This window comes from Sphaeramia orbicularis, chromosome 12, assembly GCF_902148855.1.
Source record: "Sphaeramia orbicularis chromosome 12, fSphaOr1.1, whole genome shotgun sequence".
In the NCBI taxonomy this organism is placed as follows: Eukaryota; Metazoa; Chordata; class Actinopteri; order Kurtiformes; family Apogonidae; genus Sphaeramia; species Sphaeramia orbicularis.
The window spans coordinates 25,205,656-25,231,793 of NC_043968.1; the positions used below are offsets into that span (position 1 = coordinate 25,205,656).

At 37.5% G+C, this 26,138-nt stretch overlaps 1 protein-coding gene across 1 annotated transcript in view; it reads right to left on the minus strand.

The window, feature by feature from the left end:
- Nucleotides 1-2,870: 2,870 nt before the first annotated feature.
- Nucleotides 2,871-26,138, minus strand: part of ntf3 (neurotrophin 3) — a 45,310-nt gene continuing 22,042 nt past the window's right edge. The window contains exon 2 of the mRNA XM_030150126.1: nucleotides 2,871-7,148. Coding sequence (XP_030005986.1) covers nucleotides 6,261-7,148 — 888 coding nt within the window. The 3' untranslated portion in view covers nucleotides 2,871-6,260. The remainder of the gene's footprint in view (nucleotides 7,149-26,138) is intronic.

Below are 26,138 nucleotides of genomic sequence, written 5' to 3' on the forward strand. Positions count from 1 at the left end.
ATTGAAGGTCGGCCAGTCGTCAAATTTGCTGTTCTTTTTCTTTCAACATTTTCAATCAAAATTCCACTCTTAGCAGAACACAAACCGCCTCAACGTGTTTCATGGACTTTATCTTTCATAACAGTTGTTTGTTATTTGGTAGACTTTCATTTTCCAATAACACAACATAATAACGCAACAGCAGCTCTGAAGGGAGCCTAGTGCAACAGCCAACAGCCAGTGTTTTTATGGCTGAAGTCCCAGAAACAAATAACTACCAACATCTAATCACATGATCTTTAAGCAGAATTCAATCTGTCTACCAAAGTCCCGCCAAATTTCTTTATCAGGTTTTTGTGGATGTTCAGATTGACAGACACGGCTGAAAATTGTAACTTTGTCGGTTTGTGTAAAAATCACAGCTTTATCAGGTCTTCTGCAAACCTTTCTATACATTTAAGATGTCGGTATGTTTTGTGAGAAAGAAAACAGTAACAAGAACAAGCTTGATTGACAGTTGCCAAATCTCGTCGACTCCTCTTATCCTTGTGATCCTGCCATCTGCAAACACTTGCGACCTGTGACCTTTAGGCTCTCAGCAGGCTCTTGGGTTGTGTCAAAGCCCCCAAATAGCTTTCAGTGCTTTGGTTCAAGACAAGAATCTCACGCACTCCTCAGCACGAACATCCTAGTATGAGACACAGACCCCCCACCCCACCCCCGGCAAATCCCTCCACACAGGTATCAACACTGGATTGAGCGGAAAAACCTCTTGAAGTTTCACAAGCTGTCTTTACACACGTCTGTCAAGTCAATGTTGTCCAACACTGAAAGAATCCTATTTTCTTATATAATCCATCTTCTTTTCTCGCTTGTCAAGCATGCAACAGGGATATGGGCCAAGACAGTAACACCCAGACCAAGCAGCTATGCTACCTGTAGGCATACTTTTACTGGGTGACAGGCACAGCAAAGAATAGGTGGCATTTACTTGAACTTACTTTTGTTATACAGCCTCAGTAAAAGGCTGGTGTGAGATAGAAAATGTCAGAGTTTTAGTGAAAATCGACGCCGCAATAATACCACATTTTCTCACTTACAGGAGAATTGGCCTGTCCTCGTAAGACGTAAGTGTCCTGGCTGCTCTCACAATCACCTTTGCCATGTTCTCCTACTAATACTGTCTGGAGCTGTGCGTTGGTGTGACATCATGGATTAAAGAAGTTGGCGAAGTCTGCGCCTTTGGGTGTAAGAGGAATGATGAGACAGTGGGGAACAGTAGAGCGTATGCAAGAGAGATCATGCATTCATAGCTGATTGTTACAAAAAAAAATCAACAAACCCATTTTTATTCAGATTCAACCAGTCTGGTTGTAGTCACTTTGTGTGCATTTGGTGATTTTATATCAGTAAAATACATTATTTTCATTAGTGCACATCTAAATAATAAAATAAAATAAAATAAAATAAAATAAAATCTTGAAGCAATTCAGTTCTTTCTGTCAGTGATGATAAGAGAAATGATAATTGCTTCAGTTGCTGAATGATGAGCAGCCCTCTCCATTCACTGCCCTTTACAATGAAATTCACATTAAACCACTTTAAATATAAGCACACATTTCAGTCAGCAATTGAAGATGGTGTTGATCTGCTCTCCTCTGACGCCTGACAAGTGGTAAGCTCCTCTTAGAATAGGAGATTACAGCCTCAAATCCAGGCTCTGCATGTATGTACATCTCCTTAAGTCAGCTTTACCCCTCTGTAAAACCCCTGGGTCATTAGAAACAGCACATTCTGCAGCTCCCTCCCTCACCTGCCTTAAATTGAAAACACAAATCAAGTACCCCAGAGTGTGTGAATATCAGGTTGTGGCTTCATAAAGGTTGTGTGTGATCATACATCCAGGATGAAGGAAACAATTGGGAGAGTAGACTCTGACGAGAGGATAAAGGAGATACTGAAGGCAGAGATGTGATGCGCAACCATGGGAGGTCTAATTGGTGTTGTCACATTGTGTGACAAGCTTTGGGGAGAGATAATCAGAGGTGGATGATCTCATGACTCAGATGGAAAGGGTGCTGACATCGCTGGCACCGCTGCCAGACTTTCTGCTTCTCATCATCACCATCAAATTGGTTGCCAACAAAATATGCGAAGGTGAATACTTCAAAGCTCTGTAATCTTGTGTAAGAACAGAGCTGTCATCAGCCTAAATCATAAATCAAAGCCGAAAGATTGAAAGTGATTTCAGACACTCCTAAAATGTCCTAGAAGTACCACTGACACCAGTTTTTAGAGGTAGGTAGTTAGGTGCAACAGATTTCCTTAAATATATCATAAAATAAACAGTGATGCATCAATTTATCAGTTGAACATTGAAATTAGCCAATGTTTGCTGATATCAGTATCAGACCCCGTTTCACCAGTAATAGCATTAAAACATATTTCATAATTCTCTATGATTAAATTTGAGCTCATTCATTTATACACATATAGTGTATATGTGTAACAACAAAAACAAAATTAACAAGCATCAACAATTGGTAAAATTTGTATTTTATATCAGCATAGTCCCAGAATTTCACAATTGGTGCACTCTTAAAAATAAAAATAATATTAACCAGTAACAGTTGAGAAAAAATATGTAGTTAGATCAGAATGAACAGTGAAATGTGTGATGACAAGAGGGTGGTTGGACAAATGTAACCTTGCCAACTCTGACCCTCTGTAGTACAGAACTACAGAACTGCTGCATGTACGTTTCTACCAGAGATGATGTATAAATAAAAATATAGCATAAATATATAAATGAGACATACATAATTAATTACAAATTGCAAGCTGCATACCATTTAGCAGCAACTGCAACCAAAAGAAGACAGACACTCGGATTCAGTGCTCCCAGCATGTTTTTTAATCTGGTACATATGGATAACCGGTGCTTCAGAATGACTGAAACCAGTGCTTATGTTTGGTTCCTGATGGCTTGCAGAACAGTCTGTTTACTGCCAGTTCACAAAGTTCAGTGTTAACAGCACAAGCCTGGACCAGACACTTACAACACCAAATAGAAGTTGCAGAAGAGCTTTGTATGGACTGCACAGTATCTGTCTTTTATAGCACAGGCATTTACTGTCACTGAGGAGTACAACTGGCCTACAAAATTCATGGGGTGGGACCAAATCCTACAGCGTTTGGAAAGTCTGTCAGGAATCTAAAGCAACTACCCTCTGCACATGTGTGTCCTAGAGCAAGGCACTTTAAAGGGAAAATCAGTCAGTCAATTAGAGTCAATAGAATGGGCAGCAGTGATTGTCAATTGCACCCACATCTGGACAATAAAGTTACAAAAGGGACACTAAGGTTCAGTAAAGTGTAGTTAGAGGGATGGTGAGGGGGCTGTGCAGTGTGATCAGTTGTTGGATTGTTGTCAGTGCAGTGTCTTACTAATAAAACTCCAGCTGTTTAAGTTAACATGGGATCTCTGACCATTTTGCCTAATTTTAACATCTCTCACTGGCTTTTCAGATCTCAGCTTTTGCAACCTAGCATTTTTGTATTTCCTGGTAATCTTAACATATCAGGTTTGACTAATGATCCAGTGAAAAACAGAATTATGCATAAACACTTCAAACAGACTCTGGAATTTACAGCAGTTATTATCCATTTTGTTTTAAATCCCAAACCAAAGATTAGGTGCCAGAAAAGAAAAGCATGCTAAGTTGGCAGTTCTTTGATATTTACTTGGAAAAACAGGATCTCCTCTTCAGTGCAGCAGCAATCATGTGATGTGATCAGGCACTCTGGGGTTAGTTCAATCCAAAACAGTCCAAAACATCACTGGAAAACCTTTATTCCTGACAATCTGTTCATTTTGACACAACACAGTATAAAAGTGTTCATCATTGCTATGACTGATGCTCCAGCTGACTCATACCTCATGGTAACCTGCAGCGTGTCTTATTGTCACGCTACAGATCATCTGTTATTTATCACTGTTTAACTCCCTCATCTTCTGTCATCTCACATACCTTTTGACACACAACATACCTATACTCTTAACACACATTTCTCTGTACTTCAGTGACCTCTGAGGAATTTGATAATGACTGATTCATATCTTTGTCAGCTGTGTTGCTTCCAGTCTGTTTCTAACTCGCTGCACATTCAGGGATTTACTTAATTAGATTTTTCAGTTTCTCTGTTGTTTTTCGTCTGTTTCCCTGTGATGTGTCTCTATCCATTTATGTCGCTCTGTCCTCAGTGATCTCCAACTCTGTGCTCTGGCTCATCCTTCTTAATATGAGGGCTTTACATGAAGGCTGCACATTCTTGGCATGAAATTAGTTTCATTATGGGCTTCAAAATGTCATCTACGTTTCAGGGCACATCAGCATTGTTTACTCCGTTTGTTTCTGATTAATGATATAAAATCAAAGAGTATTAAAAGGCGTAACTATTTGTTATCTCTTACTCTTCTCCAAATCTAAGTATTCATTCTGAAACATTTTTTATATTAGTACTCTTGGGTTTCATCCTCATTATCAAGCTGGTCTAAACCTGTCTTGATGACTTTTCCACATACTCAAAACTGTTACTAAGAACAGATAATATGGTTGATAACCAATACAGAAGTTTGACTTTCATTTCATCTCACATTTATCCTGCATTAGTACGTCTCACAGTAGGGGCCACTGTAGAAGTCCCTTTTGATACTTCCTGCATCTGATCTGCATTAGTCTGGGAGATAATTGATTTGAGATCAACTTAGGACAATATTTTCTGCAGGACTGTCTGACTCCAAAGCATCGCTGTTACGTAAACACCTTCTCATAATTTGTTTGCTTGAACTATATGATCGATCTAATCTCTTCTTTCTGCCACTGACACCATTAGACAAATATTTACCTTGTTTTGTCTCTTTACTGTACTTGGGGAAATAGCTAGAGTGTAAAACGTCAGGTCAAATAGCAAGATAAATGAATATTGATCAGACCTCTGATTGGCCAACACTATCTCTTCTCTCAGTGGCTGAACTGTGGATGCTCTGCAACTTTCCAAACGCAGGAGTGGAAACCCTACAATGAAGATTTTAATCATCAAAGAATAAACTCACACTGATGCATAATTTAACTTCTCTTGTGTTGTGGAAGTTCAAGTTTTCTATGTGAATTCTAATGAACTGCCTCGTCAGACAAAGAAAAATATACAAGCTGCCTTTTCAACCCCAAGACCTTCCTACAATAAACCAAGTGTGGGACTGAACTAACCCAGGTAATATGCGCTGCTGCTTGTCTCAGTGTATGGGAATGTATAGTGTATGGAAATGTGTAAATGAACTACTTATTAAAAGGAAAAAAAACCCAACAACTTACGAAACCAGTTTAAAATGTAAACTGTAAAATGTTTAGTTACCAGAATCTAGTCTGTCTGAAGAAAACTGTAATTGGGTTTAAAAGAGGAATTTCTGTTCCCATAGACCTGATGTATTAACTCAAAATATAACATTTACAGTGAGGAAGGTGTGAATGTTTATGATATTACAGCTCTGTATTGATGAATGAGTTTTGGTCAAAGAGTACCTTGCACCTGCTGATATAGTCATTTATCTCTTTCAGTGGTAAGTGGTCAGTATTTGGGCTCAAGGACAAGACAGGCCCTGCAGTGCTCTTACGAGCTCACCCTGCAAAATGAAATGAAAACAATTGCGGCAACTGCTGTGTGTGAGTTACCATGTCCTATCTGTGTCCTCTGCAGCCACACTGGTCAAGGCACATGTAAAGTCTTACTGTGAAGCACCTTTGCCGCCCAGCTCTGTGTTATAGTCTCAAAATGAGTTCATAGCTTGTTTCATTCCTGTTTTTATAGACATTTTGAAGATTTCTTTCAATAAATAACACAAATATATTCATACGTCATATATATATATCTATATATATCTATATATATATATAGATAAACATGTATGATCTACATGCATTTCATATAATTTAAATAATTTATATGTACATTCCCCTCTCACACACTCCCTCCCTGTCAACTTTCAAATAAGTTCTTTCAAAACAGCAATGCCTCACTGGCATGTGGCAGCGCAACATAGTGAAATGTCATTTAAATGGACCCAGAAGTTCTTCAGTGGAAGTATCATTTTAGTAAAATGTAACTCTGTACCACCATGACATATAATCCTGTGGTGGGGAGCACTGTGAACAGGAAATAAGATCCTATACAGGAAGTAGAATTCCAAACAGGAAGTAGAAGTTGTGATGGGCTTGTTTTGTTTACGTCCTATGACGTTTCCTCGACAATGCACAAACACAAGAAGTATCAATGCGTATCCACCGCCAGCCCACTTTATTATGCTCCTGTGTCAGTGCTCGAACATACGTCTGTGTTGTCTTGCATTGTGAGTTCCAGTTCTTGTCATCGATGCCCCTGCAGCCACCCTTAAAAGGTGGAGGGCTCCGACAGCGTGTCTCATAAAAGTACTGTTTAATGTCCTCTGTTGTAATGGTTTTAATTTTGGCCAAAACGGTCACAGGGTTCCCCTTTATGTCCACGGCTTGAGTTTTATCCGTCACCCAGTGACTCTCACTGTCGCACACAGAATATTCTCCACGGTAGCTTCTGTGTTCAGCATAACGTTTCTTTCTTGTTTTGTTTCCTGCCACACCACCGTCAGGTCCACTACTCACAAAATCATCCGCTAGGTACAGCGGTGGCGGCTGCAGTGGTGGGCGGTCACTGAACAGCACTCGAGGTGAGTTGTATCGCTTGTGCTGCCTGAGCAGGTCAGAGTTCAACAGCATCACCTGCTGGTCGACCATACCTTCACTGCTTCCACCACTGCGTCCACCTGTTGCCCACTGCTCTGCGTCGCCCTGCTCCCCCAGAGGAGAGTTTGCACCGAGTAGAGGAGGAAGTTTTTCCTGGATCTCCGTGTCCCTGCTCTTCCCCTGCTGGCTGTGGTTCCCTCGGCTCTTTCCCCTCGTCAGGTCGGCCTGCAGCAGCTGGATGATGAGAGAGTTTAAAGGATCTGGACTTGGCTGCTGCTGCTGCTGCTGCTGCCCCTGGCGACTGCTGTCCATGTTGGTTGCCTGGATACCATAGAGGTACACGAGGACCATGACATACAGCAGGATCGACATCACTAGATTCACCTGTAAGATCTGCAAAGACAAGGAGAAAATCTTTTAAGGGGCGCTTAATGCTTCCAGCTGTCTGTCTTTCAAAATCTAAATCACTTGTTTTTTTAAAATAACAGTTAACAAAACATTTAGACCATCTGCAGTGTCAGATGACTAAAGCTGCCAAAGTTTTGCAGCTTTGTGGTAGCATTTGGTATGAGTTTCAATACCACAGTGTAAATAAAAGCAGCAATGTGTATGTGTGTGTGTGTATGTGTATGTGTGTGTGTGTGTGTGTGTGTGTGTGTGTGTGTATGTGTCTTGGTTTGAATACAGTAATGGGAACTAACTTGCTTGTACATGTATAAAATTCCAGGGTACTGTAAAAGAAATGCAGAGGAATTGAATAAGTGGATTCAAACTGCACGCACATACTTAATGTTGTTAGTCTGTCACTTTTTAAAACATTGGTTTCTGATTCAGTTGAACAAATAAAAATATCTTATTATAAATTTTAACACAATTGTTTAGTGCTTAGGCATAGTTTACAATATGATAAAGTTTATCTGGAAAGCTATATGACCAGCATGATCATTCACTGCTGTATGGAGATGTCATTAAATTGAACAGCTTCCACTTTTCATTTTTAAATATCTAATGATAATCAAGTTTTTCAGTAGACTTCTCTGGAATAAGCCACCCAGAATCAGCATTTACACCACTGGGCTATAACTGACTCACTAAGCGATTTGATAGAACTTTTACTTGTCCTCGTGACTCATTTCTTCCTCCGTTTGCGTTCCCTAATGTTAAAACTGGTCCAAAACATTAAAATCCCAGAGGAAGTGTTGCTTCAGACACATAAATCAAAGCCTCCATTTCACCAACGCTGCCTTACGTTAATCTTTTTTTGTCTGCCAAAGCATAAGCCAAAAGCTTTGCAGAGGCATGCTCTAACCAGTGCCCAGCATCTCTGCTTCCATAAAATGACATTATTTAGCTTGGGTTCTGCTCAGTGATATCTGCTCCTTTAGTTTACATGGGCACCCCCAGTCATGTGCTCAAGCTTCAGACAGTTAGCTTTGTTGTTTTGTTTTAGGGATGATTGTTCCCAGGAGCCTCCGTATCCCCCGTTTGGTCAGGATGAGACCCACAGTCCGAGCAGCTCAACCTCATGCCACTGAGCATTTTTCTCACAAGAAATAAAGTATGTGCAGAACAGCAGATGTTTTCTTTGCCACATGTTTGTTCCCATTCAGGATGTTCTGGTAGCCTAAGGGACATTTTACTGCCACTTCCTAGACCTGTTTTAATTTTCTTTTTTCAGGCTTTATATCCTTAAGGAAGCTTGACTGACTAGGCCTAATTCATAGAGTTTTACATCCTCCAGCTGCAGTCTTCTCCTGTTGGCCATTAAACTGTGTCACTGAGGGGAATGGTTTCTGTTCATTTCCTTTCCCTTGTATCACTCTCAATCTACACGACTTTTCTAATCTTTATTATTTTTAATTTAAAGACAAATTCTGCATACAGATTTCCTTTTCTTATTTGTCAGACAGATGGAAAAAGAGTTAATTTTTTTACCTAACTAGGGTTCTTTAATTTTAGGCTTGGTGGTGTTATACCTTCATCATGACATTTTAGGGAGAACTTCAGGTGATTGTGGTTGCGTGTCCTTTTTAGATGAAGTTGCTCTAAACAGTGGAACGCTTTGACACAACTTTGTATGAACTTTTTTTTTAACAGTCCGAATAGGTTCATACTGTCTACTAGAACTTCTACAGATTTCCTTTTCTTATTTGTCAGACAGATGGAAAAAGTGTTCATTCTTTTGCCTATTTCTGCAGGTTTTCACTTCAGTCTTCTGACAGACTCCTGGCATGGGTTTCATTGATTTACAGTTAAGAAACTCCTTATTTATTGCACTGGCCTATAGTTTGCGCTCTCCTTTAAACCTCCCCTCTGAAAAATCTTATCTCTCCTTATCAGGAAGATTAATGTCGACAAGTCACATCCATGCGCACATATGTGAGCACCGATGTGTTCGAATATAGATGTGGGACAGCATGACAAATATTACAGCATGATATTTCTTAATACATATTTTATTCTACCTCCGCGAATGGTGATATAACATGAGATTTGTCATTTTAACACATTTTACCAATTTAATCATAGCTGTATGGAAGTAAATCTGTCTCATCAGATGTAGAATTATAAAAGCTATTGAATTTCTTGCGCTGAATGTTTTTGCACTGAAATTAAGTATCTGAATTTTTTTGTTTCTCAATTCAACTATGTTCATAAATTTAGAATAATAAAAAAAATTCAGATGCAAAAAATTTAGATCACACATCCGGGACACCAAGGATAAGCAATCGATTCTATCGCATGTCGAACCGACAGCCGGCCAATCAAGTTACGTTAGGTTGGTCAAGTGATGTCAATACAGGAAGACGTTTAGCGCAGATGTGTGATCTGAAGTTTTTGCATCTGAATTTTTTGCTTTTGAATTTTTTGCATCTGATTTTTTTGCATCTGAATTTTTTGCATCTGAATTTTTTTTTATTCTAAATTTATGAACATAGTTGAATTCAGTGACAAAAAATTCAGATACTCAATTTCAGTGCAAAAAAATATTCAGATACTTAATTTCAGTGCAAAAAAAAATCTGATACTTAATTTCAGTGCAAAAAAAAATCAGTGCTAGAAATTCAATAGCTTTATAATTCAAAATCTGATGAGACAGATTTACTTCCATATAGCTGCTCATTTTTTATCACCACTTATAAAATGTTTTGCTTATGGATCACATTAAATATGAACATCAGATGTTTTTTTGTCCACATTATGCATCTCATGTTTTAAAATGTATTGATATTAATATATGTTTGTAATGATCTTGGTTTACTTTTGAGCCTCTGTAGATGGATGGACTAAGCTTAAAATGATTGTAATTCCTGAATAATTTGTGTAATATTGTTCTTTTACCTCGTAAACTAAAGAATTAAAGTCCACACTTCAATCACATCTGGATTGTTTCATTTCAATCCACTGTGGTGGTGTACAGAGGCAACATTACAGTATTTACATATGGACCCGATTTTATCGTTATAACAACTTTCTTTTCCTCAACAACAAATGAAAACACCACGGTTGTCATCAACTTTATTGTGAGCAAAATAATTCACTGAATTGCAGCACAAGTGTCAAATAAAGCAGCGTAGAGGGGGGTCCACCACTACTAAATTAATAGCCAACTTATGGCCAACAAATACACTTTAATAAAATAGAATCATTTCCTTCCAAAAAAGCAGGTCTGTTTCTCACTGCAGAGGCCATTGGATGCTACATTTATCAAAGAGCTCTGCTAATTAATTTCCTGATGGACAGATCCTTTTAATATTGTTTTAGTGGTACTATTGTTATGTTGGTCATGTCTGATGTTGGACATGACACTTTTATTCTGTTCTATTCTGTGGGTTATTTAATGCATTCCTTTTAAGAAAAATACAATAATTTAATCAAACTCTGTAACAGCGTGTCTCTCCAATGTGTTTCTGTGTCATCTGATGTAATTATTCCTACACATTATCAGGTAATAATATATACAGAATGTTGTGCTCCAGGCAAGTTATTGCAGATAACTGAAGGTTGGCAATTCGAATCCCGCTCTGTCCTAGTCAGGTGCTGTTGTGTCCTTGGGCAAGACACTTCACCCTCCTTGCCTCCAGTGTCACTCACAATAGTGTATGAATGTGTATGAATGTTTGGTGGTGGTCGGAGGGGCTGTTTGGCGCGAATTGGCAGCCATGCTTCCGTCAGTTTACCACCACCAGAGTTTGAATGTGAGAGTGAATGAATTATGGATCAATAATGTAAAACACTTTGGATGGCTTGAAAAGCGCTATAGAAATCTAATCTATTATTATTTATTAGAGCCCAACCGATTAATCGGCCGGCCGATTAATTGGGCTGATTATAGCGTTTCACCAATTAATCAACATCACCCGATATGTAGCCGATGTAGCCGATATATTAACTTTTTTTGCTGCGCGGAGATTCTGTCACTTGCTGCTCCTGTGTGTGTGTGTGTGTGCTGCCCGGAGAATAAGAGGAACTTTAAAGCGAGTTGGTTTCACTTTCACTCCTGCTATTTTTTGTATTTTTTGCTCGTTTTTTTGTGATTTTTGCATAGTTTGCATTTGAAAGTTGTGTAAATTATATTTGTGAAATAAACAAAGATTTATGCAACTGTTTATCCACCTGTCCACAATTATCTAATATAATATTATTATATCCTGTGTAGATCAGTGTTCTTATTTCATATATCGGCCAATATATCGGTTATCGGCCGATATATTGGATATCGGCTTTTTTTAGCCCCCAGTATCGGTATCGGCATTGGCCCCAAAAATCCCATATCGGTCGGGCTCTATTATTATTATTATTATTATTATTATTATTATTATTATTATTATTATTATTATTATTATACAATCAGATGCAGAAGCAGAAGTTATGTTAAACTTTCCTAAATAAGTAAAGGTTAAGTGCATGTGAAAGAGAAAAGGGTACAGAAGTGAAGGGTAATGGGCTGACTTGCAGCCATCAGCAGTGTTTTGGCTGAATGGTACATCTGTCTCATGGAGAGAAAGAGAGAGGGGCATCTGTTCAGCGCCAAAGTCACCTTATAACCAATGGCTCAGAAAATACAAGTATGCACACATAACACACATTATTCTCTGTGTGTCGGTCCAGTGAGAAGTATCGCACACATCTGCACTACTATTCCCTCAAAACATTCTGTGACCCGATGACTTTTTTTTGGCTTCCAATCTATGTGTGTGTCTTATAAAGCAGTGAGTGAGTTTGAGGGTGCTTATAAAATACATATGAACCCAGAGCAGCAGTGAAACTTTACTGAATCTGTTACCGTTGACTGATCTGAGTAAATGATATGTAAATGAGCAGAGTATGAAAACTTTAGACTCTTTGGTTCCATTCAGTCGGTGAGAAAAGAAAACTTACTCATGCCACTCTTTCTAACTAAGTCAAATGGAAAAAAGGCATCCAGTTCACTATATCCAACACATCAAACCAGAGGGAACGTGCTAGAAATATAGGTTTGGAAATGATAAAATGCTTCAAATCTTTGTTTTATCAGGATAGTTGAGATTTGATCACATACAAAGACCTTCTCACTTTAATTTGAAGCAAAATAAATGAAAAGGAATACGCAAAAGTTTGTGCCTTCTGTTTCTATTCTATAGTCTTTTGCCTTTAAACTCAGGTCATTGACTTTAACTCGCCTCTTGCTCCATTTAAAGATCTGCATCTAAAGTGACTCACATATGTGACTGGTTTTAACTAACGTCACCTGCTGATACTTACGCTCCTGGTGCGTACTCACACTGCCAGTCTCTGCATGTAACACAGTAAAAACCATGGCTTTTTCCAATTTCCCGTAATGTTACACATTTATTTATTCATCTCTTTAGCAGAGATTTGGTTATTGAACCCAAATGTACAGGTACAAATCATTTTCTGAACAAAAAGTCTGGGCTGTGAAACTGCATGAAGCCTGACAGATTAATTTTCCACCCTGCTCTTACTGCCATAAAATCTCTGCCTGTACTTTATGATTTTGACACTTGGGTTCAAGTACAGTGGGATAACCAGATGTAGTGGATGAGTGGTTTTAATGAGACTGTGTGTGTGTAGCGTACATAGTCCTGCCTCCCCATTCAGGACACTGTGTCCGTCCTCACCTCACCGGTTATTTCAGGACCTGGACTTTGGTTTAGGTTTATAATTAGGTTTTAATACCAAAGTTTAAGGTAAGGAGGTGGATGGGTCAGTGGGGATCAGTGTGTAGTAGTTACTGAATAGATGCTAAAGTGTTGCTACAGCAAATTGCTTAAATGTGGTTCAAGGCCAGAATAAATCCCTGATGTGTTCAAGAATCGAGAAAGTTTCAGAAATACATTTTTTTGGGTGTAATACTGGACGATAAATTATCATGGAAGCCACATCTTGCTTATGTTAAAAAAAGGTGTCTAAAAATATTTCTGTGTTGAGTAAAGCAAAATATGTGTTGGATTATAAAGCAATGAAAATTTTATATTGTTCACTTATTCTGCCATATTTGAGTTATTGTACTGAAGTATGGGTCAACACATTTATGAGTAACACAAAGCCATTGTTTTTATTACAAAAAAGAGCAATAAGAATCATGTATAATGTTAATTTCAGGGAACATACAAATGAGTTGTTTATTAAATCAGGATTGTTTAATTTTAAAGAGTTAGCTGAATTTAAGGACATTGCTGATTGTGTTTAGAGTGAGAAACAGACTTTTGCCTGCAAATTTGCAGAGATTATTTGTTTAGTATCACAGGATGAAGAACATAGAGGGAGGTTTAATTTTAAACAGCAAAGGGTTCGGACTAATGTAAAGAAAATGTGTATTTCTCTTGTGGGTGTCAGAATGTGGAATTCTTTGGCAGTGGAAGAGAAGGACTGTACAAATATTTTTCAGTTGTATAAGGAAAGAATAGAAAAGCTTTATAAAACCATGTCATGAAATAATTTAACTTATGGATTTTGGATTTTTTTTTTTATTTGCATCGACTATCATGTAAACTGTTTACTGTAATAGCTGTAATGGCAGCCTATCTGATGGAAGCAGATGTTTCAAGAAAGGGGCAGGTATTATAAGTTTTCTTCATCCTGCTCCTTTCCAATCATTTAGATTGGAATGAATAAATAAAATGAAAATTAAATGAATGAAGAATAATGAGAGGGAATCTTGACATAAATAATGTCACGGATTTTTACTTAAACATGAGCTGTAGTCAAAAATAAAGTTGTCCTCCGAAGAGGGGTGGTGATGCCGGGTTTAGGAAAAAAAAAAAAAAAAGTATTATCATCTCTATAAGCAAAGAAGTAACGTAAAATAAGAACTGACAGGTGAAGGAGATGCCACATAGCGTTTTGGCATCATTTTAGAGTGCAGGTTTGTGCAGTCATTGATCAGTACAGCTTTCAATCAGCGGTTTTATTAACATGAAATATCTTGTTGAAAAGAAACTGATTAAACTGTATTGAATGCAATAAATAAATGAATAAATAAATAATCTCGCAGAGTCAGAGACTGTTTCTGTCTGTCCAACTACAAACATATACGCCGCAGCATATAATTGTTTTTCTGAAACTGAAAGACACGGCTAGTAAAGATTAGATGTATTGAAACGTTTGTCTTTATATTATAATTGAGCTCAAACTAAGTAGATTGACTCTGAACATTTTTAGATCTACGCTGTATGTATTATTGTATTTCCCTTTATAATTGTCTAATTAAACGTGAATTTTCCCCTCTGGATCAATAAAGTTAATCTAAATTTGTATATTGTTTATTAAGGACTTCGTTCTTTTTTTTTTTTTATATTTCTCTCAATGATGGTTTTGTTTCTGAAAAGCACATTGAATTGCCTTTCAATATGAAATCAATTACATGAATGAACTTGTCTTACCTTGAAAGACAAAGAAAAAAGATTACTGACAGATGCCAGTGCTCTCAAGTAAAATCCAATAAAAGTTATCAGTGTGCAACCACAGACTGTCAGGATATTATACCGCCACCTGTTTCAAAGGCATCAAGGTGGAAAGATTAATAGGAACACTCTGTGCTATACTTGGCTGCATGTCAGCACAATAATTATACAAGTTATGGAGCCGCGATCAGACCTTGAACTACACTATTGTAACCTACAGGGTATTTTACCTCAATAGTTACTATAGTCAGCTGTATTTGGCGTAAAATCCACCTTTCCTAGAAACCACTAGTTTGACTTGACAGCTTTAACATATATGACGGCAAGAAGAATGGAGCAGCTAAAAGAAAGGGATGCTTAAAGTGGATATATGTAGTACTGATATTCCAAACTATCAACAGCAGGGACCAGAATGCACTGATGACTACCTAAACCACCAACAACTGTCTCAAACAGAGGCGACTGCTTTGACAGAGCAAGGGAAGCTGAACCTCCCCTATTATTTCAGGAAATGAACGGGCAGAACTGCACTGTTCAATTTACAATAAAGATACAAATTACAATTACATTAAAATAGTGCAAACATGCATGTAATTTTATGGTTGTCATTCCGGTCAGCTGTTTATCATTTGCTTTCCGATGCAAATTCCCCGTTATATTCTTGTATCAGTGGCCTACACTGTTGAGTTCCCCATTGGCGTCGAGTGTTAATGGGTTGTCTATGAGGCAGCACCGAGATGTGTTTTTCACTGCAGGGAAGCATGGTGGTCATTGGCTAAATGCGTCAAATCATCCCACCCAAAACGCTCCCATGGATGTTCAGCGTCTCTGGGGTTGAATGGGTCAGTAGGCGGGCCAGGACTTTGGACTTTGGATTGGATGAACTTTTGGAAAGAGTGGGTATTGGTCTGAAAGGCTGAACCTGTTTTGACTGACAGTGATGTTAAAACATACCGTCATCGGAGCCCGTTGGAGCTCAGTCCCATGTGGATATCAGTGGAAAAGAGGTCGTTTGACAAAGTGCTGTGACTACATCAGCTGAAGAGAAAAAGGGTCAAGTCATACACCTGCAAGTATGTGTTGCTGTGGTTTTACGGTATAGCTCACAGGTGTCAAACATGCGGCCCGGGGGCCAAATCCGGCCCGCCAAAGGGTCCAGTCTGGCCCCTGGGATGAATTTATGAAATGCAAAAATTACACTAAGATATTAATCATTTTAGTTCAGGTTCCACATACAGATCAATTTAATCTCAAATGGGTCAGATCAGTAAAATCCTATTATAATAACCTATAAATACTCACAACTCCAAATTTTTCTCTTTGTAAATGTAAACATTTTCATGTCATTTTACTGTATTTACACTAAATCAAACTATCATTTCACAAAAACACGAATAACCACAACAAACATAAACATTTTGAAATGTCTGAAGTGTAATTTTAACGATATTCTGCCTTTTATTAAATATTTTGTGTATTTGTAGATCCACTGTGATCTTAGTTTTCTTAAGAAATTTCAGTTTGTTCATGTTATTCACATTGTTTTAAAGGATAGTTGGTAGATGTAAACATTTTTATCGCAGAATTTTACTTTTTTTGCTCTAAAACATAGAAGAAAGTTTGGAGTTGACATTATTTATATAGTATTATGTTATTATTTCACTGGTCCAGCCCACTTAAGATCAAATTTGTGGCCCCTGAACGAAAATGAGTTTGACGCCCCTGGTATAGATGAAGCATGACAGCCTCAATTAAGCATTCCTTTCTTTGAGAATTGCTTTGCCATAATACGACAAGTTTTATGATGGAGCCGTAAGATGAGCTTCCTCTGTTTTAAAGATCAGCGGCACTACACCTCTGGTCTCAGCAGACTGTATCAGCCACCAAATAAAGTCTGGAGGTGATTACACATACCTGTTATCATCTGCATTATCATCTGCACATGTGGTGTCAGCTGATAGTTTACATTATAGCTCTGTTAGTTTAGCTCTGTTTTTAGACAAAATACAGCCTCAGTAAAATCACAAATCACCTCTGTTTTCTCTACAGTTTGCATTGTCAATAGCTGCACTAAAGATCTGTTTGGCATCACCCAAACAAGGTCAGAACTGTCATAGTTGAGTCTGAACAATGGATCAACAAAGAGGAAACTTAGCAAAGATAATAACATCACATAATAACTTTATATCTTCAGGAAACCCTGCAATTTCATCACCAAACACCATTGTCTTACTTTAGAGCTGTGTCCAGCACGGAAGACAACAGCAATACTTTTATTTATTTATTTTGATCCTTTTGTCCCTTTCTTTAACTTCTTTGAAAATCATTTCTTAGCAGTTCTCACCTATAACTCAGCCTTGGTCAATGGGAGACTCACTACTCCCTCTAGTGGTCACATACATTCACAGTCACAGTGACTATATTCAGTTCACATCTCTGCAACACATTATTGCATTGACATCTTTGGCATAACATCAAAACTCTTTACTCTAAACAGTCTAATGATAATGTTAGATATTTGTTTTTACTATTTTCATGCAGAAACACTACATATAGGTCATTTAAAACACACCAGCTTAAATCATGTCTAACACTGGGGGGTAGCTGTCAACATGACTGCACTTAAAAAACATGGAGGGAGTTAAAATTCCACAGTTGTTACTGCACTGAAGTTTAGTTTAGTGAGAGTTTCTCTTACTTTTATCTTCAAAAAGCTATTTACTGCATGATTCTGACCAGACTCAGAAGGAGAACCCACATTACATCTGTTTTTTTCCCTATTTGTCGACAAATTACTAACCTCACTTCCATATGCGTACCACAGTTTTAAGACCATTTACGCACTGGATGAGACCATCTTCCCTTTTTATGTATTTAGCTTGGCTTTTATCTGTTTTTTAATTGACCTGCAATTGTATTATTTTCTTATTCCTTGTTTTATAACTGTTTTTAATTCTTGAATCATTTATACAAACCCTTTGTTTTCTTTTACCTTTTTTATTTTCAGTAGAGCTGCATTCAATGTTCTTTCTATGCTCTTTGATTGTTTTATTACCTCCGCCAAGGAGGTTATGTTTTTGCCAGCGTTGGTTTGTCTGTTTGTCTGTGTGCAAGATAACTCAAAAAGTTATGGACGGATTTGGATGAAAATTTCAGGAAATGTTGATACTGGTACAAGGAACAAATGATTAAATTTTGGTGGTGATCGGGTGTGTGTGTGTGTGTGGGGGGGAAGCACAGGGGACCACTGATCTGCCTTGGCGGAGGTCTGTGCTCTCCGAGTGCTTTTGTAGTTGATGAATGAAGTTCTTGTCAAACTGTTTTGGAAAAAACATAACACAAGTGTCCTCTTCATGTTGCCCTTGCTACCAAAAACAGGCATCAGATGAGGTTCTAAATTGTAGTTGACAGCTCTCTGAAGTTTCCCCAGATTAGAGCTTTCCTGGAACTACAAAAGCCTCTAGTCCGAGATTCCAGATGTTCTAGATAATTTTAACAGTTGTGTTTAGCCAAGGTCAAACAACTTCTCATTCTGCAGTAATCTTCCAAACTCTGGTGAATCTGAATCAGAGGATGTTGGTTACTTTTGGGTAAATCCTATTAATGAGTAAAAAAAAAAAAACCACGTATAGGCGAGAAGAAACAACGTCCATAAACAATCAAAATGTTTTTAATGTTCATCTACAGTCATCATTTGATGAGCTCAAGATAGTGAACTATTCATTATTTATAACAAACCTCTTGTAGTTTTGGGGATGAGGTGACCATTTGTTTCTTTTCTTGTTAGCTTCAAACTTTCCAAAATGTTTTCCTCTGAAGACGAAGTGGCTACACAAATCAGTAAACGTGTTTACAAGTATTTCACCGCATGCCTCTGAGCGCTCAGCTTCACACTTAAATGGGTAATTGCTCAAGGAAAATATATTTTTCATGTGACATTCAGATGGTCCTGTGGCCTGAAAATAGTCAGAGAACTGGGTGAAGCTGGAATGTTAAGTTTTGGGGCCTTGTCACCCTGTGTTACCACACCACTCCATGTGACTGCAATTAATTTAACATGAATATTGGCTCAATATTTCTGGCATATTCTGTTTCCTCTAGGCCACACCAAAAATATGCCTAAGTGATTAATAAAATATGAAACTAAAATATTTTTAATCACATTGTCTTCTCCAATGTGGGCAGGAAGTATTGAAACCTGCCAGATAGTTGCAACTTTATTAACACTAAAAATGATCTAAAACTCATTGAACTTTATCTTCCCATTCTACAACAGGCAAAGTCCATTTGATGAGCAGCCTCTGCAGCTTTGTGTAAATGTGTGAGGTTTTTATGTTACTAGCTGATTAGTCTGAGTGTACAGATTGCACTGTGTACTTTTACAGCCTTCTATTCTGCAGAGTTCTGCAGGATGGACTGAAAATCACACAGAGAGAAATGTTCCAATCAGAATCACTACTTGCACTAGCATCTAAATATCAGGAAAGTCTCCTTCCCTCTACATCACATGAATGACATCAATGACCTGCTCACCAGATGAAAAACAACGTCACGACTTTTATGATTTAATCTTCTGGACACGTGTCAATTAGTTCAGTTCATCTGCAGCCTGCAACTTAAATCAGTTATTTATTTAGTTTTCCAGGAAAGGCTGTGTACCGGAACAAATTATCAAATGCAACATGAACTTGAACTCGATCATGTAGATCTGCACGTAACCAACTTTTTAGTGCATTAATTTTTAATTACTCTACACAGTCATTTTGCATTCACTCATCCTATGATGACATTGCATGACTAAGCCTAACCCTTTTTGATTCACTGTCGTTCCGCAGCAGGTCAGGACTTGGTTAGGCAGTTTTTAAGTCTCATTACTATATCAAAATATTACATAAAACCTGGCAAATTTTCTTTTATTCAAATGTCAAAACAATTTGGCTAATCTTTTTACTTCAGGTAAAGAAAGGGCATGAGGAGACAAGGTGTTGGATATAGAAGGGAAGGCAGCAGTGAAGACAAGCACTGCTCCAACCCAGTTCAGCTCAACACAAACAACACTATCACTATTTAATGGCATTTTCATTTCATGTAACCGAATATTGTGATGGATATTTCCGGGAATCATAGCACTGACAGGCAGGAAATACTGTCAGGTACAATTTTTCTCCCAAAGTCATGATTTCACTGTAATACTTAAGTAAAACCATTTTGATTTTGTAATAAATAAATAACTGTCAGGGCAGCATTGAATGTTGTTTGAGTAATAAAAGCTCAAGGGTTAAAGTTGTGATTTTCAATCATGCTTTGGAGGATGTTAGTCGTTTTCATCCTTCTTTGTATGAGCCTAGCACTGAATTTTAAAAATGAAACAATGAATGAATGAATACAAAAGAAAAAAAAAAACATTAGGATTAAGATTTTCATTTCTCTGTTTACATGTTGCTTCAATAGAGAGTATTTTGTTTTTCATTAAATGGTGATTAGATGAAGTCATGGATACATTTCCTTGAACTTTACATCCATTTTTCAGTCTGTTTCTCATATCTCAACATCTTCCTTATGCTCACTTATTTATCAATGAACACGTCTTTTTCTAAGTTCATCTGTTTGCTCTGGGATAAAGAGTTTTCCCTTACCATTATTCAATAACTTCAATCTGGCCTGCTTGGAAAGAATGAACTGCCATCACAAGACTCGTGTTATAAAACAGATAAATCAGACGTTTTCCAGGTCAAATCTAAATGATTACCAAAGGCAGCTAAGGGGACTTTATGTCCAAATGAAAACAAAACTTGTTGCCCTGATGCATGGGAGAATGTTCCCAGATGAAATTACATTTTATGTTTCCATTAAAAGGTCATATGTTAGTGAACAAGTTTGATCCAGATATCCCTCTTGCTGTTGGTTTCCCATTTCTTCAGTTTATACTCAAGACCCATTAGATCAGTGTCTCTGCTCCTTCGTCTAAGATTATCTCATCTTCATCCTCTCATCTTTTCACACAGCTTATTACTCTGCTAACACTCATCCTCACCCCATCCTCCTTGTTACCTTGCTTATCCATGTGCTGATATATCCTTCCAAAGCCCTTTTCATACACTGCTATACCTAAAAAAACAACAACAACAAAAACAAGTGGTGCCAGGCACAACAAACCCCACCCCCCGCACGTATTTCACATATTATAGGTAAATGGGAAGATTTTTTTTAAATCATAAAACATTTTGCGGAACAGCTTGTGGAATCAGTGTCATCTTTTAAGTCACTTCTTAAGACGCATTTTTATAGACTTCCCTTCATGTGATGTTGTGTCTTTTTAATGTTTTTAATGTTGAATATTTAATTTTACCCTGTTTTGGTTATTCATTTATATTGACATACATGATGTTGTTATATTCCACTCCTTTATTCTGCATTTGACAGCATCATGTTATGTTATTTCTGCCCTCTCTACTATGATACATTCAAAGTTAGTCATGTTTTCATGTTTGCTGGACTCATCTCTTTTATTGTGTTGCGTGGTTTGCTATGTTTTTATTCTGCTGTTATGCACTTTTGTTTTGTCTGTCAAAGCACTTTGTAAACCCAGTTTTTAAAGATGCAATATAAAAAAAGTTATTAAAGTTATTATTATTATTTGAACTTTGGCCTACTTTTCCCAAAATGTAATGACATCTAATCTGGGTCACTGGCCGTCTATAAACCCAATTTGGTATGAATTCAACAAATAGTTTTGCTGCTAAAGTGTTAACAAAGAACCAAACCAATAACAATACCCCTTGCCTGCCCTTCGGGGGGCGGGGTAAAAATTCTCATCAATAGTTGAGTTCATTGACTGTATACTGGTGTCAAAGGAGTAATGTGTACCAGACATGGATCGGAAAAAAACAGCAACAAGAAAAGCACTCGGAGAGCGCAGACCTTCGCCAAGACAGATCTGCCCCCCAATCACCACTAAAATTTAATCATTTCTTCCTTGTGCCAGTATCAACATTTCCTGAAAATTTCATGAAAATCCATCCATAACTTTTTGAGTTATCTTGCTAACAAACAAACAAACACACAAACAAACACGCACGCACACAAACACACAAAGCGATCACAATACCTCCTGATGGAGATAATGAAGGCATTCTCCACTATCAGCACTAATCATTCTGTACTTAAACGGACGTCTACGTCTCCATCTGTGCTAACCTCCATCAGTCTGGTTGTCTATATCTGTCCCTGTGTTTAAAATACTTGTCCAAGTCATTCCCCTGAAAACAGAGTTGGGTAAACTGCCAAGATCCTCATTTCACCTGCCATCCACGCTCACTGAAGCTGTTAATCTCTTACAGCCTGAAGCTTAGCACTGCTACACACTGTGATGCACATAAACACAATGCAATCATCTGCAAATGTGAGAGAAGACATGAGTATAGAGCAGGGGTCGGCAATTCATTTTCTTATGGGGCCACATGAGAAACTTTGACAATTATTAAGGGTCGAATCAATGCACTTGCAGCTCTGCTCAATATACAGTATATCTCTATAAAAACAGTAAATGAAACAATATAATGACATAATGAAAATGTGGAGCACAGAATATAACTATTTAATGAATATTCACAAAAACAATTCCGAAAATGTGCAAAACCAGCTCCATGTTAACTTTACATTAAAAACCATAAATGCAGCTTTGTTTGTTTGCATATCTCAGTTCCTTTTCTGACTTCAGTGAACAAATACTTAGAAGTCCATGTCTTGTTAAAATCTTTGCATTCTTAATCAAACTTTCTTTCTTTTTTTGGCGTTAGCTGACATCTTAATGGGCTGAAACTGACCAACAAACCAATAAGCTTTATTATAACCATAAGCTTTATGCTGAGTACGGAAAGTATGTGCGAAAAAACGCAAATTTAGCGGATCCTACAAAATAAAAGCTGTGCCGTTGCATTGGTTGCATCTATTACCATGACAATTATTTGCATTGACTTTTAATTTGCCAGTGACCTCAGGGTCAGCTATCATGTGGCCCGCAGGACTTACTTTGCTCAGGTCTGGTATAGAGGATAAGAAGGGAGACCACAAGTCAACTTTCTGGTTGCACAGAATCAGTGAAAGCCACAGGTAAGTAGTGAAGGATGTCTGAGCTTTGAACTCCAGAAGGATTGATTTAGATAATCAGACTCAGCGTGGCGGCAGCTTAGCAGGAGCACAGACAGGTTTCCTCAGCAGGAGTGTACGGTTGCAGTAACGGTAATGTGTGTCACTGTGGTCACATGTGGTAATTTATTCATTTTATTCATATGAGCATGCAGGTAGGACACCTTTTTAGAGTATAGTACTAAACTATCCTGAGAGTTATTTGATGCATTAGGAGCGTACAGGGGAGTAATACACTAAATTTGTAACTCCTCCTCAGCACAAGAAAATGGGGGTGAGGCATATACATTTTTCAGAGTGAATAATGATGACTGATAGAAATTAGAGTTAGAAGTCATTACTAGTCATCTGTACTTATAAATCACATGAATAGTACTCTTCGCTTCTTTAACCTTTACTGTGAACTAAGCCTTATTACTCATAAGTGCAAGATTGTGATGACACAGTGGCTAGTGTTTGGGTGTGAACATGAGACACCCTCCAACATTTAACAACCAAACTCAAAGCTTAAAGTGGAAAATTTCCGCTGATCTGGAATCCACAATCTCTGTATTGGTAACTACAGTAAAGATGAGTAGTGTTTGACATTGAAAAGGGTGCCGTAGAGCCAGTGTGGTTTGTATATTTTTTCTATTATCCTTTTACATACATACTGTAAGTGAAGTATTTAGTCACAAAACAGGTAAAAAGTCACCAAAACAAACTTGAGTCTTACCCCGACTGAACTTTGCTTTCAACAAGTGAAAGAAAGACTGTTTTCACTCAAGCGTCTGTGTTGCTTTCCTGCACAAATACAGCCTGTGGCATTGTATGTCACAGCATGTATGGTTAAGTTTTATGAGTGTACGTGTACCTATCAGTGATATGAGGAATGTAACACAACATGAAAGAAACGTACTGATCCAACAGCTTTGGCCTTTTAAAAACAGGGCATAAGGTCATGATATCATACAGCATGGGTGTTCAATTCTTATGTCAGGCTTTACTAACATGCTTATGCTCCCTACTGCCAAGATAACAATAGAATGTCATGTGTCTGTCCAGTTGTCTTATGTCTGTTCTGTCCAAGGCTTTAAGAGTTTTGGATTTTTCATTATAGTTTAGTTTTATTTAGTTTTGACTTTTTTCTCTAATTCAGTTAGTTTTAATTAGTTTTTAGAGCAGATTTGCTAGTTTTTATAGTTTTTGTTATTTTCTAAATGCTTAGTTTTAGTTTAGTTTTTTTATATCTTTAATCGTCCTCACCGTCGAATTCAAATAAATCCCGTACAGGACTCTGCTGCTTTCTCCCAACTTTAGTCTCCATGTTTCCAGGTAGAGTGGGGACGAGAAGACGACTAAACCACAAGTGACGAGAAGTGACGGACCATGAAGTTCCATAAGGTGCCAGCAGCTAAAATTGCTAGAGCGAAATAAATCGATTTCGTATCAATCCGACATCGACAAAAACAAAAACTAAGGGAATTTTAGCCATAATTTTTTATAAGTTTTAGTTAGTTTTGTAAGCACACAATACAGTTTTAGTTGGTTATCGTTTTTTTTCCTTTAATTATAGTTTTTATTTATTTCAGTTAACGAAAATGTTTTTACAATTCTAGTTTTTGTCATTTCGTTAGTTTTCGTTAACGATAATAACCTTGGTTCTGTCCCACTGTCATGTGTCAGTCTGTCACTTTGTTACGTCCTGTCCCTGTGCACTTTTGTTTATATGAACCCCTCCCTCTGTGTATATGTGTACTAGCAAGGAATGGATGACAACATAAGTGTAAACTTGAAATTGTAACTAGTCACTTGTTAAGCACAAGCTGCAATTAAAAAATAAAGTTGTCCCCCGAAGAGGGTAGTGGTGGGTTTTGTTTTTTTTTTTTAAAAAAGGTAACAATAGAATAGGTGTTCTTTCATCAAAAGGGCAAACACACTGCAGACCCTTTGTCTCTGTGTGTGTCTGTGTGTGCTTCTACTGTTTTTGTGTGGATGGAAGATAATGAAGGACATGGACTGTAAAGGTTGATTCAACACAAACCTGGAAATAACATCAATGCGTTCATTACTTCAAGTCAAATTTAGACATGTGATAGTTTTAAGACAACAGGGAAAAACCAAGAAAAACTAAGTATTTTTCAATCTGTCTCTGTTTTCTGTCATGGAATTTGCAATTTGTAAGTTCAGATCCCATTTATCTCACTGATCATTTGGAAATCAAAACTTTCATGGAATACATGAACAGTCAAGATGCAAGGCAGCAAAACCCAAATAATTTCAGTTATTGATATCCCAAGAATGCACTGATAGAAGGAGAAGTGGTTTGAGAAGCATAAAAGCAGGCAAAGGAGAAATAAAAGTGAAGGAAGATTAAGCTATTTTAAGAAGCTGGGGTTGAAAACAACAGTGAACAGCAAATCAGCATTTACCCTCTGAACTGATTGTAACTGGGACACCAACCTAGTAATCTACTGGCAATAATGCTCAATAAGGCAAGCCAACTGTCAAATACTGAGAGGGAGAGAAAGGAGGGAGGACGAGGAGAAATGGAACCTAGACGTTTGCACCTCTGACCCAGTGTTTTGTTGTCTCAGCCAGCAAAGACTAAATGTCCAAATGAAGATAGATAAATAATGAAGCCTGAGGTTACACATTCAAATGTTTATCCAGTCAAGTCTATCTTTAATGTTTTACAGTAGAATTAAAATAGTCTCCTGTGATATAAGTTCTACAAATAAAACAAAGAGGAGTCTGCAGCCATATTAGCGCCTGTGCAGAAAAGAACACTGATACATGACAGGAAAAGGCATGTATATGTGTTAAGAGAATAAAAGAATACTATTTAAGGCAAAAGCTAACATTGCAATGCGAATATAATGAAAAGCAACATCTTTCATGGTCCAGTTTGTTAGAATTTGAACAATCGCTGCTGAGCATCAAGGAAAAAATACAGCCAAGGATGATATGTCGTAAACCAGAAAACAAGTGTCAGATGAAATGTTAGGTAATTATAATTTATCCTGAGGGCAACAAGTTGTCTGAACTAAATCTAATGTCGCTTAATATTCCAGCAAAGCCTCAATTAATTCTTAACCACAAGTTGTTGTAAAATCATACGTCAATCCATCTTTTGACATATGAATTGGTTTACCTCTGATTTTGCTTGTATTTATCTTTTGATAAATAAATACTGGCCTCATGATTATCATCCTTTGGTCACTGTTAATATTTGTTAATTATGCATCGAAGTTGTTGAGATGTTTCAATCTAGACTGGCAGACTCTGGAGCTACAGATGAAAAAGAAGAAGAAGATATTTATTGTCCTCATAGTGAAATCTATTGTCT